The following is an 18038-nucleotide window of genomic DNA, read 5'->3' as shown; positions in this document are numbered from 1 at the left end:
AGGAAATGAATGAAGTGTAGAAAGCTGAGGTCAGATTCACCGTTCCCTGGGCAGGAGAGGAGACAACCAGAGTCTTCACAGGAGAAATGGGCAAACTCTTTGGAGCATCACTGTTGATTCTGTGGCTTCAGACTGACTGTGAGTTTGGGGTGGGAGGTTGGAACGTAGTAGGAAAACTCCAAGGAACTCTACAAGCCTGGGAGATGAGATGGTTGGGGAATTCTGTGTTGTTTTGCTTTCTGGCTCATACCGGTTTTCCGTGGAAACTTTAAGAATAAAATTAAAAATCTGTCACTGTCTTTCCAAACAGGGGTAAATAGTCAACAGAAGAATGGTGACCAGCAGCAGGTTAAGCAACATCCTCCAACCCTGAGTGTGCAAGAAGGAGGAATTTCTATTCTGAACTGTGACTACAATAACAATATGTTTGATTACTTCTCATGGTACAAAAAATATCCTGCTAAAGGTCCTGCACTCCTGATATCCATAAGTTCAGGTGTGAATAAGAAAAATAAAGATGAAAGAGTCACAGTCTACCTCAACGTAAGTGCCAAACACCTGTCTCTGCACATTGTGAACTCTCAGCCTGGAGACTCGGCCTTGTACCTCTGTGCAGCGAGAGCACAGTGCTCTCCAGGCACCTGCAGCCTGTACTCAAACCTGCAGCTGGGGCCAAGCCAACCCCTACTCTGGGTCTCAGACTAAGAGGCACATAGACTTGCTTCCATTTACCAATGGCAGGTAGAGAAAATGTCCTTTACAGGACGTGAGCAATCTGAGCTTTAAGGAAGACTGGTACATGACCAAGTCCTACAAATGAGTTAGGAATTTTCCCCATGCCATAGGGTGTCCAAGAGTCTAAACAGTCTCTGTTTTATTTCCAGAATGAGGTTCCTGCTCTAGCAAAGACACCAATCCCCTGTGATGCTTTTTTCCCACCAGCACTTGGAACTCAGATACTCTGTTTCTCATGTTATCTAGGCATTTGAGAGGGAGAAACCAGGGTCCTAATGCAAGTTCCCCCAATGAGTGTTTGTGTTCCTGTGAGTCCATCAATCATGTGCTTTCTTTCGGTGTAAAATGAACAAAATGATTCCTGATTATTGTTTCTGAATGACTGTGCCTTTATAGTAAATAAATTTGAGGATGGATATCTTATGTCACTTTCATTTATTGTTTCTTCCTTTGAAAGTTACTTCCACGCTTTGCTCCAGTAAATACCTTACTTTGTACTCTTTTCCCAGGAAGAAAACAAACTCTTTAACACACTGTCCATGAGTAAGAGATGTTACCCTGTGGGTCATAATAATGAACACAAGCATGCCATGATGTTCATCAGCTGCAGAGATCTTGTTATTGGTATACAACCTAATTGTTCGTTGAGATGCATCCATGGCACTGAACATTTAGGATGCAGTGCAAAGTCAAGAGTGAAGAACCAGGCCATGGTCGTTCTAGGATCAGAAAAATTTAGAACACATGGAGAAATCCAAATATTTATCAGGTGTCTCAGGGAATTGGCAGTTTCCAGCTTCAAACTTAAGTGATCTAGATGGCCCAACTTACCTACATGAGATTCTTCTTTCCTATGAGTGAGTAGTAATGAAACTAATAAAAAAATCTTGACATTTTTATTCTAACTTCCATTGTAAATTTGTATGACTTTTGGCAAGTCCGTCAGTCATTCAGATATCTTCATTTGTGAAATACGGGTTAGAACTAGATGAAATCTATTTCCTTGTAGCCTGATGGCGATATGCTTCCATTCACCTCAATCATTAATCATTGTTTTATGCTTTTCACTTACGTGATAAATAGAAGGAAATTAGTCGACCGAAATTTCTATGAAAGAACTTTTCGTCTTCCTGCAAGAAATATTCTCAGACCTTTAAATACAGAAATTCTAGCTAAAGAAAATAAAGATCTCACTATCAGAAGGAAAAATAAAAGAAATTGGACGAGGCACCGTGGCTTTCCTAAAAGCAAGAGACTGTTTATGTACCTAATACATGTGTAGTGTAATGTCTAATGTGTGCATGTATGTGTGTATGTCTACTAGTGTAATATACTTAAAGTAACCTCCTCCTAATTCTTCTTCTGAAAAAGCTAAAAGCATTCCTGAAACATATTCCAAAGAATAAAAACATGTTGCCATCCAAAGTGGCCTCTGAGTTAGGAAGCTTTATGTATTTTACTCTTCCAGTAGTCATTCCATTTTGGTTAGGCTCAGAGATCCCAGATCTCCACAACCATGAGAAATTTAATCATGGAATCAACATAGAGATTATCGTAGGGCCTCCCTACTCTACTGAAATGCAATGTATTCTTACCTTCTCAAAGCCACACCACAGGCTGTTCGTTTAAGCAACCAAAGCTCCTACTGTACCTGTTAGCCACGGTACCATAACGCGGCATTACTCCCAAACTCAGAGGCTTCAAACAATCAATTGTTTCACTATAAATGTGTGAAGTGACACTATAGACTGGGCTTGATTGAGATCACTGTTATGTCTGAAGATCACCTGGCTATTGACCAGTATAGAATGGCCTTGTCTCGGATACCTAACAATACTAAACTCCTCCCCATCTGCCCCAATCTTTGGCAGCCTAGGTCAGGCACACTCTCGTGAAATCGCAGAAGAGCAAGAGTAAGAGTTGAAACATAAAAGCACTTTTAAAGCTCTGCTTCCATCATAACTTGCAATAGCAATTTGGCCAAAGTATGTCTCAGATTTCTATCATATTACATCACAATACAGTACACATATGTTGTGTGTATTTCTATGAATATATGTATTCTACATACACACACTATATATGTTCATATTTCACAATAGAAGGGGCTGCGCCTGAGCTAAAATAATGTAATATGTATAACATGAAAAACAATAGATTTTATTATATATTTGTATACATGTGTATATTACATATTTAATATGTTATAGATTATATTAACAATTCAATTATAAATTATTTTTAATAGATAATTCTCCAACCTATCCCTACATCCCCTACCAACTCACAAACCCTTGCAACCATTAGTCCACTGTGTTCCTATGAGTTCAACTTTTTAAAAAGATTTTACATATGAGTGACACTGCAAAGTTCATTTCAATTTCAAAAAAGATGGAAATACAAATGAATAATCAGTCTAGTTATTATACATCTCTGTTCTTAACAAAACTATTTTTAATATCCTTAGTCAATAATTCAAAATAATTTTCCATCTTCTGATAGAATTTAAATGACTTATAAATTGTTTCATAATTTTTAAACCCAATTATAAAGTTCCATTAGGATGGACATTTTTCACTCTGATCATCGTTACACTTACCCTATTTCACATGTGTGTATGAAGGGAGGTTATAATATGGGAATACATCCATGCCTTCTCTACATTCCTAAGGCTACACAAAAAGGCCTGACAGGAAAGGGGATGCTACACACAATCTCACTCCTATTATTTTTGTTCAAGCTCTTTATACTGCAACATTCATGTTTCATTCATTCTCATAGTTATCAATCTATATCCTTTCTGTTTGCCATATTTGGAAAGCAACCTAAGAGCTACTTTCTACAATTAACCCAGCCATAAGTGTGCTATGTCATCATGAACAAGTGACCAACTTCTTAGAATCTTATATCAGGTCTACATATGTAACGCAAGGACAATAATTTAAAGTTAACATTGCACTCAGGTTTTATTCATTCAATTAATCGACAATTATTCATTGCGGACATGCTGAGTTTTACATACACACTACATGCTGCAAAAAATGAGCTATTAGAAAATGCACAGTATCTGCTCTCATCAAATGTATAGACTAGTTAGCTATATAGGTATCTGATTAAACAGAGTAGTGTGAGACAAGGGCTAAGCTTAGGAAAGAAGAGGTGGTATGAAGACACACGAAGAGCCCAACCCGCCCTATCCCTCCCATGAGTAGTGAGTCAGAGACAGCCAGGAGTCTGTGATGCCTAAGCTAAGACCTGAAGGTTTGGCAGAAGTTAATTAGGTTGAAAGATAGAAGGTAGTGTGCTTAAAAGTAGGAGGAGCACATACAGGCAATAGAAATCATAGTGAATTTCAGGACTGTATGTCAATGTTATAAAATATATATTTGGTTTCAGATATATATATGAAATAAATAAGCATAATTTTTGTGAAGTTGCCAATTGTGTTCTCTAATTACGTGAGATTCTATTAATAACTTCTTCTTTTGACACCTATATGTGTCTTAGGTTCAAATACTGGAGATGCAACTGCAAAGAAAGAGGCCTTGTGCCGGCCCTCAGGAAGCTTGTAGCATGTTGAGTAGATTAGAAAATAGTGTAATCAAAGCTATCACGAGAGAAAAGTTAAATATGACCACCTAACAGAGGCATCGAAATTGGAAACAGAATATAAGGGAAGGCTCCCTAAGAGTGATGATATTGAAGTTAAGACTCATCAAAGAATTAGTCAAAATGGAGTGAGGGAAAGAGTATTATAGAAAAGAGAAATAGAATGTGCAAAGGTACAAAGTCAAGGTTTAGTTTACAAGAATGACAGCAAACTAATTCAGAATGGCTGGAGCATGCAACTCAAAATGGGCAACAGAAAATATAAAACTAAACAATATGCACGTCGTGAAAATGGTCATAAGCCATCACACAATGATTGGACATTATCTTGAAGACACTATTTAGCACAAAGAGGGATCTGAAGAAGCAAATGGTATAATAAAATGTTCTTATCTGAAGAATTAGCGTTTTCTATATCAATATATACTTATAGATACAATCGTACATATATTTTCCCTTGATTTTTCTTTTTCTTCAATCCTAGAGTAATTATTTCTCTAACACAGTATTTTGATAGGCCTTTCCTTATACCAAAAATAAAGACATACCTTGGATGTAAATGTATTCAAAACAAGCCCAAATCCTCATCTTAAACATTTCTCAGCCCAGCCACAGGGGAGCACTATTTTAAAAGTATTCTAGATAAAGGTGTATAATTCTGCATAAAGTGTGAAAGTGCTGCGATACCTCTCTCATTGGTTGTCCTCCTATACTGCAATATTCTACAAACAACTGGAACATGCCTCACTCTGAGCTCAGAGTAACTCCTGCTGAGGAAGCCCGTTCAGAAACTGACCTGGTGCATTGATTTAGCTGGGGATCCAAGGCATGGAGACTCTCCTGAAAGTGCTTTCAGGCACTCTGTTGTGGCAGTTGGCATGTGAGTACACAGAGCAGTCTAGGAGAGGCTTATAATGGTGACAGCACCCTGAGGGCAGCAACTGGGTTGTATTTCTGTCCTGTGGAGGGTCCTTGTGAGATCCAGACAGAAAGAAAAGAGTGAGAAATATTTTTTGATTATGTGGTGATGTTTATGCTGTGAGTAAAGTAGAAGTAGAGAAAATCACCCTTCCTTTATGAGACTGTGCATCTTATGGGCGTTTGCTGTATTTCTTATCAGGCGTGAGAAGCCTAGAAGTACAGCAGAATCCTCAGTCAGTGATAATCCAAGAGGGAAAAGATGTCACCATCACGTGCAAGTCCTCAGAGACTTTATATTCACTGCACTGGTATCTTCAGAAGCGTGAAGAAGGCCCTCTCTTCTTGATGATGTTACAGAAAGGTGGAGAAGCGAAGAATCATGACAAAATAGTTGCCACATTTAATGAAAACAAGCAGCAAAGCTCCCTGACCATCATGGCCTTCCAGCCCAGTCATTCAGGCACTTATTTCTGTGGAGTAGAGACACAGTGATAATCAGGCCTTCAAAGGCTGTACTCAAACCTGAAGCTGGGCCACAAATGCTCACCTAGCACCCGGCTCCAATGGGACTCTTACCAGAAAGCTCATCCATGAATAAAGAGAGACTTGAGTGTTCAATTGCTTTAACATAAAATGCCATAAGTGGGCTATGATCCTTAAAACACATCTAATTGAACATTATTTTCTTGATAAATCTGTAATTTCATGGTAGATGGCTTAGATTAAGAAGAGAATAACATAAACTTCAGTTTCAAATTCCAGAGTGAATTACGATATGACTTAAGCTACAATGTGAATTACTTTTCCATCAGTATTCATGTCCAATAATGAAAACTAATCCTCCCCTTCTCTGCTAGGCACTCACACTTTGTCATTAGGGAGACAGTAGAATTGAAAAGCAAGTCTTTTGTCTGGTTCCTTGTAGGGCATCAGGATTGTATAAGATTATATTGTTAATGTTGTCATGTGCCTGGAGAAGTCACTAGTAATATTTTTTCCCAAGGTTTGAAACTGAAGGTCCTTATATCTTTGATTAAATTAATTTGAAAACTTAGCTCTATAAAGAATCTCTCCTCTCTCTCTCTCTCTCTCTGTATCTATCTCTATCTGTCTCTCTATATACATATATACACACACACACATATATGTATATGTGTATATACATATATCCCCCTCAGAGACTTAGTTTTTCGCCAGATAATCAGCAACCACAGAGATAGCAGAAGACAGTAGTGTAGACCTCTGGCAGGCTTAAGATAAAATCTTCACCTAAGTGATCTTTCAGCTCTTGAGCCCTAAGGTAGAATGATCCCCTGGCTACTTTCCCATGAAACCAGATGAGGGACACCAGAACGGACCTCAGAACTGTTCTTAAGACCTGAAAAAATGATGCATTACTCTTTCTTCACCTCCATGCAATCAGTTTTCAGCACCATGCCAGCCAACTCTACCACAAGGTCTTGCGATTTTTCCCTAAAGAATCTGTAAACTACACGCCATTGGGTGTTTGCGTTTTGAGTATTAGCTTCCAGTTCTCTTGGGTGGTTCCATTCATAACACAATAACCAGTATTTTTCCACTGCACTTCTCGGTGTAGAGTCTTTGGCTCTTTTGGAGTGAAGAGGACGAACCCTTTCTGTTCAATAACAGTTTTAAACATTTGTTTTTGAAAAATGTCATTGAGAATCACTTCCATCTTCGGACTGACTTCCATTTCACTTCTCGCTGTGCTATATTCCAATTGATTGTCAGCTTTGTCTGGGGTACTCTGAATTATCCACATGACGCCTTCTCTTAACAGTTTGCTCAAATATGCAATGGCCAAGATCTTCCCTCAACTGTTCTCCTATATTAAACCCAGCCCAACATTGGCATGTGCTAAGTGCTTACTGAGTTTTGATTGATTAATTTATATATAAGAATTTAGGATGAAAAGAGAAAAACAATGTTCTTTATCAGGGAAGTTAAAATACACAAATGGAACCATAGTCATGGATCGTCACTACACAACCCAAAATTACTAGGAAAATGTAATTCACAGTCCGGGAAAAAACAAATAGAAACTGACTCTGAGATCGCTGAAGTTTAGCAAACAAATATTCTAAAGCACCTATAATAAATATGAGCAAAAAAACACTAAATAAAATGCATTCCAAAATTAAAAAAAATATTTTCTTAATAAGTGAAAAGAAGTAAAATCTCAGCAGAACAATGAAAAGCATACACACAGAAACAAATGGAAATCTTAGGACTGGAGTATAATAACTGAAAAATTCATTGAATGGGCTCAAAAGCAGATTAGAAATAGCAGAACAGAGAGTCTGTAAATGGATGAAGAAACTGGTGTGTTCCTAAAATTAAATACTACTCAAAAACAAAAAGAAATTCTTCATTCATCTGTCGATATGGATGAATTTTTAACCATTATCCTGAAAGTAAGAAATTAGACACAAAAGAGTACATATTGAATTATTTTATATAGATGTAATTCCCAAAAAAGGCAAAAGCAATCTATGGCCACAAAAACCATGTTGATGGTTGCCAAGGATTATAAGTGGAAGGATGACATTGTCTATAGTGGGGCACAGGAAACTTACAGGGCGATAAAAATATTCTATGTATTGATCTGTGTAGTGGTTACACAGCTGTATGCATTTGTCAAACACTAAGTGTTACACTTGAAATATAACATTATTTCATGTACCATATATCCAATAAAAATGTTTTAAAAAATAAAGTGGATAAAAACATTTAGGTTCTAGATCTCATGGTATCTGTAACACTTCTTTTAATGGTTATTAATTCTTTCTTTTAAATATGAAATACAAAAGAATGGAAGGAGAAGCAGAAGGTGTGGGAAGATAAAGCGGGTAATATGTAGTGATTAAAGTTTACTCTCCAAAATAAAGAGACATTACACCCCAGGTCCCGCGTTTACTAGCTCCGTGATTCTGAGGACCTTTCTGAGCCTCTGACTCCCTTCAGTAACATGGAGGATGTGGTGGCAGGGAGAAATAATCTCGACAAGATTCACCTTTTCCACAAGATGAAGATTAAGTACGATTATGTACATGAAGTTCGTAGGACATGTTAAAGGTTTAGTGATTTTAGCCAGAATTTTTATTATTAATCGTAAGTGTTTATTTCAAAGTAGCCTAGGTCTCTAAATAAAATTGTGGGAAATGATCAACCTGATATGGTGGCTCCAGAATTATTTCTTTTAGTCAGACAGTGTGAGGAACCAGAGACGTGATTAGAGAAAAAAGATTATTTTCTTCTAATCTCACAAATGGCAAGTGACCTGGAATCATGTGAAAAAATAACTCTTCACAGATGTGATCTGTTACAGCTGACCTCAGGGAAAATGAAACTGAACAGAATGGAAATTTTCTTTTTGTCCTGGTGACGGATTCCCTAGATCATAATAAGAAGCCTAAATAATCAGAAAAGAGGGTAGACTTTAAAGGAAAGCATTCGAAAACAGGAATCGAGAGGAAAAGGAGACAGAAAATAATGGGTTCTAGTATTATCACAATAAGCTGAATGCAAGAATGTATATCTCTTCCCATACAAGGATTCAGGGCCCTATCTGCATTGTAATGTAAAATGTGTTATCTTCATTTGAGATAAAAAACATACGTATTGTATTTTTTCAATGTCGAATAAATTTACAAGGCTGAACATTTTTGGGAAAGAATTCTAAACCTTTATTAGGATGTAAACGGCCATGTTAAACACATCTAGTGGCTCAACTCAGTCTATGCAAGTGGAAGCAGCAAAGTGATTGACCACTGGTCCCACCTCTACCCCACCCAACCAATTTCCTCTTCTGAGACTGCTGCATTGCCCAAGTCCAACAATTCTAGGTGGAGCTTTCCACAAAACTGAATAAGACAAGTCCCAGGCTCAGAGCTGGGGATATTTTCCCAGGCACAGAGGTGCCAGAATGACTCTTCTCAGTATATTAAAGGCACTGATGGCCTCTGTCTTCCTTGGCGAGGACAGTTGCTGACCGTGAGACTGAGGAGACAGTCTAGTATTCAGGAGAGGTAGTGGGCATGGACAGAGAATGTGAACCATGGCCAACTGAGACAAACACTCCTGGAAAATTAGAAAGAAGACAGGGAAAGGAAGCAGATTTTGACTCTTTCTGCCTTGGCTGAAGCTTTACCTCCTGTTCCACAAGTTCTTGGTTACTCCTTTACAAGTCAGCTCATGGGATCACTCCTGTGTTTTCTTTTGTCTTCAGGATCCAGCATATCTCAGAAGGTCATTCAATCCCAGCCAACAGCACCTAGGTGAGAGGGTAAGACTGTGGAACTGGCCTGTTCATATGACACCGAGTTGTACATTATGTATTGTATTGCTACAAAAGGCCTCTAGGGGCAAATCGATTCTCCTTATTTTTTAACGAAAAAATGCAGAAGCCAATGCAACACGGCACCCATATTCTGTGAACTTCCAGAAAGCAAATGAAACAATCAAGCTCATCATATCACTATCACAGGAAGAAGACTCTCCAACATATTTTTGTTGTTTCGGAGACCCCACTACAAAAATAAAAATAATAAAATAAAAGTAAATAAAAAGATGAAAGAATCTGAAAAAGAGCACATAACTCAACATGAGGCATTTGCCTAGTCTCCTGTTTTCAGGAAAGTCTTACTTACAAACCTTACCCAGACATTTCTTAGTAGCTAGTGGTTGATGTGTGTATGATAAGATCTAGAAAGGAAACTGTTGTCTTCATTTGATAAAGCACTCCCTCACAGCCACCATGGAGACCACACTGGAGCACGTCTAAAAGCCACACTCCTCAGATATCATCACATTTCTTCTCATGCAGTATGCCATAAAAAAGCAACATATGAAGGATGGTATTTTTAAATTACTCTTAAATATTCCAGATTTTATACCTGCTCAACTCAATCTTTGAGGGAAGATAGTTCTTTCTGCGTTCCTGGACTCAATTTTAACATGTGTGTTAAGGCTGAGGAGGCTTCCCACACACACCGAACAGTTCTCCAGACACCAGCTGGGTATCCTATAATCCAACTCAATTCTGACATATCTACCTAGAGATCATAACATCAGGTCCACAGCCAAAGGGCTTAGTCCTAAAATCCTGTCAGACACCAGTCACAAACTCGGGGTGCTCTCTGTGCTTCTGACCCACCAGCTACAAATTGGACTTTGCAAGAATGTCCTTCATCTCAGGATGCCAATCATAAGTCCAGGTCGCTACCTGAACTCTGGCTGACTGGGCATAAGTGAGAGGTTCCCATGACCCCTTACTTGGTACTCTTAATTTTCTTTTTAAAAAAGGGATGGTGTTCAGTAGAAGTCAAAATACAGTAATTCAAGAAGCTAGATTTTCAGTGGCTCATGAAACAATAAAATTATTTCAAGAAAACTTTGATATTTAAGTTAAAGGCAGTTTTAGTGTAGAATCTTCTATTGCAGGTCTTCTTGTTTCTGTTCCTCCAGGTGACATCACTGGACACCACTGCAAAAAGCATGTTAGGCTGAGTAAACCACCGTTCTAACTTGTGTTGTATTATTTTCTCTCAGTACTTTATCTCCATGGAGTTTTAACTTTAACGATGTTTATTCATGTGCTTTTACATAGTAGGTATAATTGTGAGGAAGCTGGTGAAAAGGGATGTTCTTATTCATAATTTATCTTCCTAAGATTTGTCATAGATGCCGATACTGTAAGCCCAGGGACTTCTGGATAGGTCCATGACAAGTCGGGGGAAGAAAAAGATGACCATTCTGTTCTCTTCAAGTTTCTTGTAGATACTCGAGAGAAAAAAATATAAATTCTGAAAATGACCCAGGTACTTGTCTTTTTTGTCTGAACAGTGATAAGTGCCCCCCGCCACCCCACCCCCCAAAAAAATATGGTGCTGTGACTATCCTGAATGTCTGGGAGAGAGAAAGTGCTGTTACCAACTGTAGTTATTCAGACAGGATGTGAATTATTTTTCTTGGTACAGGAAGGAAGTTGGGAAAGACCTTGGCCTCCTAACAGAGATTCTTTCAAATGTAGATACAGAGCAAAACTTCAAATTGATTAGTTCCATAACCTACCAGGAAGATGGAACAATTCTATTTTTAAATGTACCTCGGAACATAGCTTCAAAATATACCAAACATAAGTCAGTAGAATCAATTAGTGATATTAAATTAGTAGAATTTGTTGATTTATAAAAAACAATAAACAAACATGCAATCATAGTTGTAGGTTTTAACACACGTCTCTCAGTAGAAACATAGGTAAATGTCACATGCAAAATGAATATTCTTTATCTAATTTACATATGTAAAACATCTTACCCCATAGCAACGGAATACATATTCTTTTCAAATGCGCTTGAAATATTTAACAAAGTTGACTGTTTTCTGGATAAGAAGCATTAATTAATTAAAACAAGCTTTTATCAATTTCAAAAAATTTAAATTATTCAGAATATAGTGTTTGATTATAGTAGTAAGCGAGAATTCAACAAGAAAAACATAATTAAACTTTGTTCCTGTAACTTGCTAGATATCATAGCCATTTTTCAAATGCATTGCTATAGAGAAATATCAAAGCAGTGGTGAAGTCTGTGGTGGGGCAGATGTTTCATTCAGTCTTTGACTAGAGCAGAGTAACATTTTACGTATGATCTTTACTTCCTGCCTGGGAAGAAAAACACCTGACAACCCCAAGAACTTTGCACTCAGGCACTCAGAGAAGGGCTGGTCTCTGGGCTAAAGTGAGAACAAGACAAATTTCAACTAGAAGACTTTCTATCATGCTCTGTCCTAGCCTGCTGTGGGCACTCATGGTCTCCTTTAGCTTCAGTAAGTGTGGCCTTACACATGGGACCTCAGCTTCCTCTTAGAGCTTAAGGATGGGACCAGGCAAGTTATATCTAGAAGGGGTATTAAGAGGGAAGAAGGTAGGGGAAATGAAACACTATGTGATTCTTTTCTTTGTTCCTATGTCCTAAATTACTCCATTCCTCATGACCCATCTGAGACATTTCAGAGGATCAAACCTGTTTTCTTTTTTTAATAGGATTCAGCATGACTGAGAGAGTAACCCAAGTTCAGACTACAGTGACAGGGCGGGAAGGAGAAGCTGTGACAATGGACTGCACCTATGAAACCACATGGAGTTATTATGGCTTATACTGGTACAAACAGCCTCCCAGTGGAAAGATGGTTTTCCTCATTTATCAGGACTCTTCTAGTCCAAATGCAAAGCAAGATCGGTACTCTGTGAACTTCCAAAAGGCAAAAAAATTTATCAGCCTCACCATCTCTTCCTTGCAGCTGGCAGACTCAGCAAAGTACTTCTGCGCTCTTGACAACCACAGTAATAAAAATGATAGTAGAGGATTAACAAAAACCTTCAGCTCCGTAAAGGCAGCCACCTGCTCAGAGGCTTCAGGAAAACCCATGAACCACAGACAGGAAGGAGGCAGGCACTGTGTGTGGTAGCACAGTTGAGACCTTCTAATATAAACTTCTTTTCAATAAAAAATGCCCCGTACTTGAGCTCGGTGTATAAAACAGTATTGTCCCCTGAGATTCCCAGGTATTATATTTGTATCTTGAGTTAAAATAAATCACCACGTGTCTTTCAAATTCTTCCTAAATAGTTAGATTTAATGAACCTGTTTATTTTAGGAAAATCAGAACTAATTTTCTAATTCTCAATCGAATTGCTGAATTTTCAGCTCTGAATATCTTTGAAACCGTCTGTTTTCTCTTCCAAAATCATGCTGATTTTAATAGTTCTTACAAATATAATTAGACATTTTAGTGTTTTATAGATGTATATATATGTAATTATATAAAAACAAATTTTATAAACATAAATTTATTTTTATTTTATTTTTTATAATTCAGTCTGTGATTCGATTTTATATCCAAATAAATTTTTGACTCTGCTCTTTGAGGAATTCTAGGAACCACACTGACATGTGTCCAGGGTACATAAGGTCTGAAAAGTTTGATAACTTTAAGTGCCTCCAGTTCCCAGAACATCTTGACCAGTGCATAAAGCCTCCTGTTTCAGAGCTAGAGAAGGAGGGTCTCCATTCTGCCCTAGACCTGGTTGCTGTTGAAGGAGAAAGGTCTGGGTGCAGTGAAGCGGCTGAATGAGTTAGATGAACATCAGTCCAGCCAGCACTGATGTCAGCAAGAGGGTCCAAGTCTTCTGGGTCATCCTACCAACATGAACAACATGGTCATGGCCAGACTAGCTCACAATATGATTTCAATACATAAATATAGGACTCTTACTGGAATCAAATCGATTAGGAGAAAACTAATTTTTTGAATGTTCTGTATGGCCAAAAGCAGCTTGGATTAAACCTGCTAAATAGCAGTAGAGATTCAAATAATTCTTTGGCTGTCAACAAACCCAGGCAGAGAATGGGCTGAGAAAAAAATGTATCCTTCAGGGAAGGCCTAGTTTTTAACATATGATCAAAGAAGATAATGGAAGAGAACTATCCAGGAGGGCTGAGCCAGACAATGTGAAAAACAGTGAACAAGAGAGAAACTTGCAGAAAGCACAGGCTCATCAAAACAGGGCAAGGACTGCCAGAGCCAGTGTCGCTTGATATCAGATCAGCCCGATGCGTCTCTCTTCATTCTTATTTGCAAGAAAATCATGTACAACGTAATCCTGAAGCTATTCCTCAATTGTTTATCGAATGTGTGGTGGACACAGTGTTGTTTTTTTTAATTTTTTTAATTTGTCTGTTTGTTTCTGCTTATTTATCTCTTTATAGATCTTGAGATCAAAGGATCCACATCAGAACCTGAGGAAGAAGACAATAGGATATCAATCAGAGACCTTGCCTCTAAGCAGAAGTTGTAACTGAAAGGGGTTCCTACATTGCTTTTCTTGGAAAAAAAAGTACCTGTTTCCTGCATGGAGAGAGGAGAGGAAATGAGTTCAGTGCTGAACACCGAGCACAGACGACTGTTCATCCATATCCAGTTCCCTCTCTTTCCAGAAATGAGTGGAATTTATATCCTCCTGAAGATTCACATGGCCGTGGGACTTGTTTGGGCTACAGAAATGTGAGCAGAAACGGCAAGTGTCATTTCATCAAAGAGGCATATAATTGCCTAGCTTAAATTTCAGTCTCTGCTTTTTCAGACTGTGGCACTTGTTGAATTGTGTATTCATATAAAGGTTCAAAGGTTAATCATCACATACAATAGAGCTGGTAAAAGGATCACCTCGATTCAAAATGACCTACTATGTATGGATGTGTAAAAAATAAACAACTGTTTCTTTTAAACACTGAGATTTTGGAGTTGATTATTATGATATCATAACTAAACCAATCAATCAAAGTAATAAACCACATCAGTAAAAACATCATTAATCATCTCAATGGTTAAACAAAGGTACCTGATGTACAATAAGTCACTCATAATAAAGGAGTAAATTTTTTGCAAATCAGAAATAAGGAAAACTTTCCTCTCTGGTAAATAAAAATGCTACAAACACAATCTCTTCCTCAAAATCATAGATAAATACTACTGCACAAATGTAGCCACTAACATGGCTTAATCAAAAAGACAGACTATAAAAAGAACTAGAATATAAAGAATAAAACATTACACTTTTATGAGCATGTAAAATGGTGCAGCCACAATGCAAAATCATCTGAAAGTTCATCAAACTTTGACACAAAGAGTTACATGATCAAGTAATTCCATTCCTGTGTAAATATGTCCCAAATAAAAACATATATGCACATAGAAACTCATCCATGAGTGTTCCTAGCCAAAAAGTAGAAAAGACCCCATAGTGCATTATGAATACAAATGATATGTACATACAATGGAATATTCTTGGGCAATAAAAATAATGAAATACATGATACAACATAGATGAACCTTGAAAACATTACATTAGATGAAAAACATCAGTCCCAATAGGCCACGTATTGCATGATTCTATTTATAAGAAGTGTCCAGAATGAGAAAATCAATTAAGACTGCTGTGGTCTGAATGTTTGTGTCTCCCCAAAATTTAGTAGTTGAATCCTGAATCTCAGAGGTGAGGCTTTTCGGATTTGTGCTCTTATAGGAGAGGGTCAGAGAGATCCCTTTCCCCATCCACCATGTGAGCACACAGCGAGAAGGCACCATCTATGAACCAGGAAGCAAGCTGTTACTTGACGCCAGATCTGCCAGTGTCTAGATCTTGGACTTCCCAGCCTCCAGACCTAAGAGAAATCAATTTCTGTTGTTTGTAAGCTACCCAGTCTGCGGTAATCTGTTATAGCAACCCAAAAGGACTAAGACAGAGACAAACTAGATCAGTGGTTACCTAGAAGGAGTTCCATGGGGGAAAATGGTGGGTAATCTCTGATGGGTATGGGTTTCTTCTAGAAACATGACCCATTCAAACTGATTGCGGGGATGGTTGAACGACACTGCGAATATACGAAAAATCTTTGAATCGTATGCTTTATATGGGTGAATTTTTCCAACGAGGCCATATCAAAACAAAGAAAAAAAGCCAAAAAATCCACAATGTTTATTATTCAGATTCTCCAAACAATCTGAGTACTTCAGTAATGAACATGAAATCAAAAGTTGTAATGTTGGTCTGAGCTTTGTTTTACATGACTGGGTGACGTGATGACTCTCATATTTAATATTTTTAACTACCTCAATATATCTTTTATTTATTTATTTACACCAGCCTTCCATTATTTTCGTTACTTTATAATCTGGCATACAGTAGGTGCACCTTGAATGTTTATGAAAATATGACTACATGACCAGTATGCCATAAAGTGCAATATTCACATAAGCAGGCTTTGCATCTATTCTAGATTTGTACATTTTTAAAATTTTTGATGGATGGGAAGTGAGAGTTGGTGTGATGTCTGTTTGAGTTTTGTCCACAGGTCTAATTTTGCATTTACTTTCACTGCTGGACACTTTGATTCCATTGATGTCCAGAAGATGAGAAGCTCTTACTTTGCATAATTTTAAGTCATTCCATGTAACGTCTCCCAATATACGAATTAATAGACTCATTCGACAAATGATTATGAAGTGCTTAGCCTCTTCCAAATCCTGTGCTAAACAGTGAATAATGTAGGCTTTGGGAACTGCCTTAAAACACAGGAAAAACAAGATACTAACGAAAGTAAAAAAGAATTTAATGGAGGGATATTTTAGAACTACTTTCAGAAAACTGACACTAATTATTCAAAAATCTCCAAGTGACTGAAAATAATTCAGTCTTTAGAGTACTGTGGTATGAAGCCCTTCACTGAGGCTTTCCGCAGGAGGGAGGTAGTGGGTATGAGATATCTGTCCCTAGGCCTGAAAACACAGTCCTTGAAAGATTGCTGACTGATACATCCTGGTTCTCGGTAGAGGAGTTCATAGGTACAGTCACAAGAGGGGCTGTGACACCAACAAAGCAAAGCTCCTTCCAGGGTGAGGTATAGGTTTTCATTTGGTTTTGAAAGAACTTCTCAAATGCAGGGCAAAAACTTATTGTTCTCATGGGAAGAGAGGAGAAAGTGATTAATAGTTTAAATTCAAATGGCCAAATATTTGTTCCTATAGTGAAGTAATAGTTTGGTTCTTATAGTAGAAAAATGAATAATTTTAATGTTATACTATCGTATTTTGTTAATAGCATCCACTTTTGAGAATAATCAGGAAAATTCTTTATGGTCATTTCCACCTCTCTTGTCAAATGTCTTCATTTCACTTCCCTTTCCAAATCTTCGCTTCCCCTATTGTCTTTCTTTTCTTTTCTCCTTAGTGTCCTCAATTTCTATGACCCCTCAGGATGGGCATGGAGATGAGAAAATATGTGTTGAGGAGGATCTAGTTGAATAGGAATAAGTACCATTCAAGTCACTGGTTCCTCTATCGAGACCAGAGGCATCCAATAATGTCCATCAGGAAGATGCTTAGGACACCACTCCAGGAGCCAATGTGGGAGCCCCGGTGCTAAGCCACTTGACTCTTAAACTAAATTCTACTTTTATCTTTTTCTATCAGACGAAGCTCAGCAGTTTTATATAACTATGAAATTATCTTTGTCACATATGTTACAAATATTTTCTTACACAGCGTCATTAAGTTTTTAGTTGAGTTTATGGAAGTTATATGTTGTTGTTGGTTGTGGTGGTGTTTTTTTGTTTGGTTGGTTTTTGTTTTTTGTTTGTTTGTTTGTTTTTACCAATAGGAAGTTTCTAACTTTGGAAGTTAAATTTTATATTACTGCTTCTGAGATTTTCTTGCTCTGGTTAGGAATATGGATAGGATTCTCTTCTCCCCTTACAGCCTATAGATCAACATAGAGTTCTTGGATAAAGGATATTTTATACCAGCTCAGTGTTGGGTTTTGCCATGTACCACAAATGAGGGATGGCTGATCTCCTTGTGGATAATTTTATTATTCGTCCTCACTCAGACATAGACTATTTGAGCTTGAACTTGGAAACTGATCTCATTGTCAACCCTCTGAATTAGAGCTAGACATTGGGAAAACTTCCTTACCCTCTTTGTTAATTGATGTTCCATCCTAGGGGTTAGAGTAGACTCAGACTAGAGACCGCTCTGTCTTTAGCTGATGCTTGCCTGGGGAACACCCACTGAGAGCTTCCTGGTCGAGGTTGTGCTAGTGGCTGCTAAGTGGTTGCTGGGACCTCCTCAAATGGAGGATTAGATACAGATTCTGAGCTCTGAGGCCCAGCACCTCAGGTTGCACCTGAACG

General features: G+C 37.8%; 3 gene segments (V, D, J or C); all 3 read left to right on the top strand.

The window, feature by feature from the left end:
* Window positions 1-705, top strand: LOC120613936 (T cell receptor alpha variable 29/delta variable 5-like). The segment is given in 2 exon segments: window positions 1-138; window positions 311-705. Coding segments are annotated over 2 exon segments (447 nt in total).
* A 4467-nt stretch (window positions 706-5172) lies between these two features.
* Window positions 5173-5757, top strand: LOC120613935 (T cell receptor alpha variable 30-like). The segment is given in 2 exon segments: window positions 5173-5224; window positions 5465-5757. Coding segments are annotated over 2 exon segments (345 nt in total).
* A 6233-nt stretch (window positions 5758-11990) lies between these two features.
* Window positions 11991-12756, top strand: LOC120613933 (T cell receptor delta variable 1-like). The segment is given in 2 exon segments: window positions 11991-12114; window positions 12332-12756. Coding segments are annotated over 2 exon segments (474 nt in total).
* Window positions 12757-18038: the final 5282 nt, after the last annotated feature.

Source organism: Pteropus medius, unplaced genomic scaffold (assembly GCF_902729225.1).
Source record: "Pteropus medius unplaced genomic scaffold, Ma_sr-lr_union100, whole genome shotgun sequence".
In the NCBI taxonomy this organism is placed as follows: Eukaryota; Metazoa; Chordata; class Mammalia; order Chiroptera; family Pteropodidae; genus Pteropus; species Pteropus medius.
The sequence above is the reverse complement of the archived record's forward strand: the minus strand, read 5'-3'. Positions and strand labels throughout refer to the sequence as shown.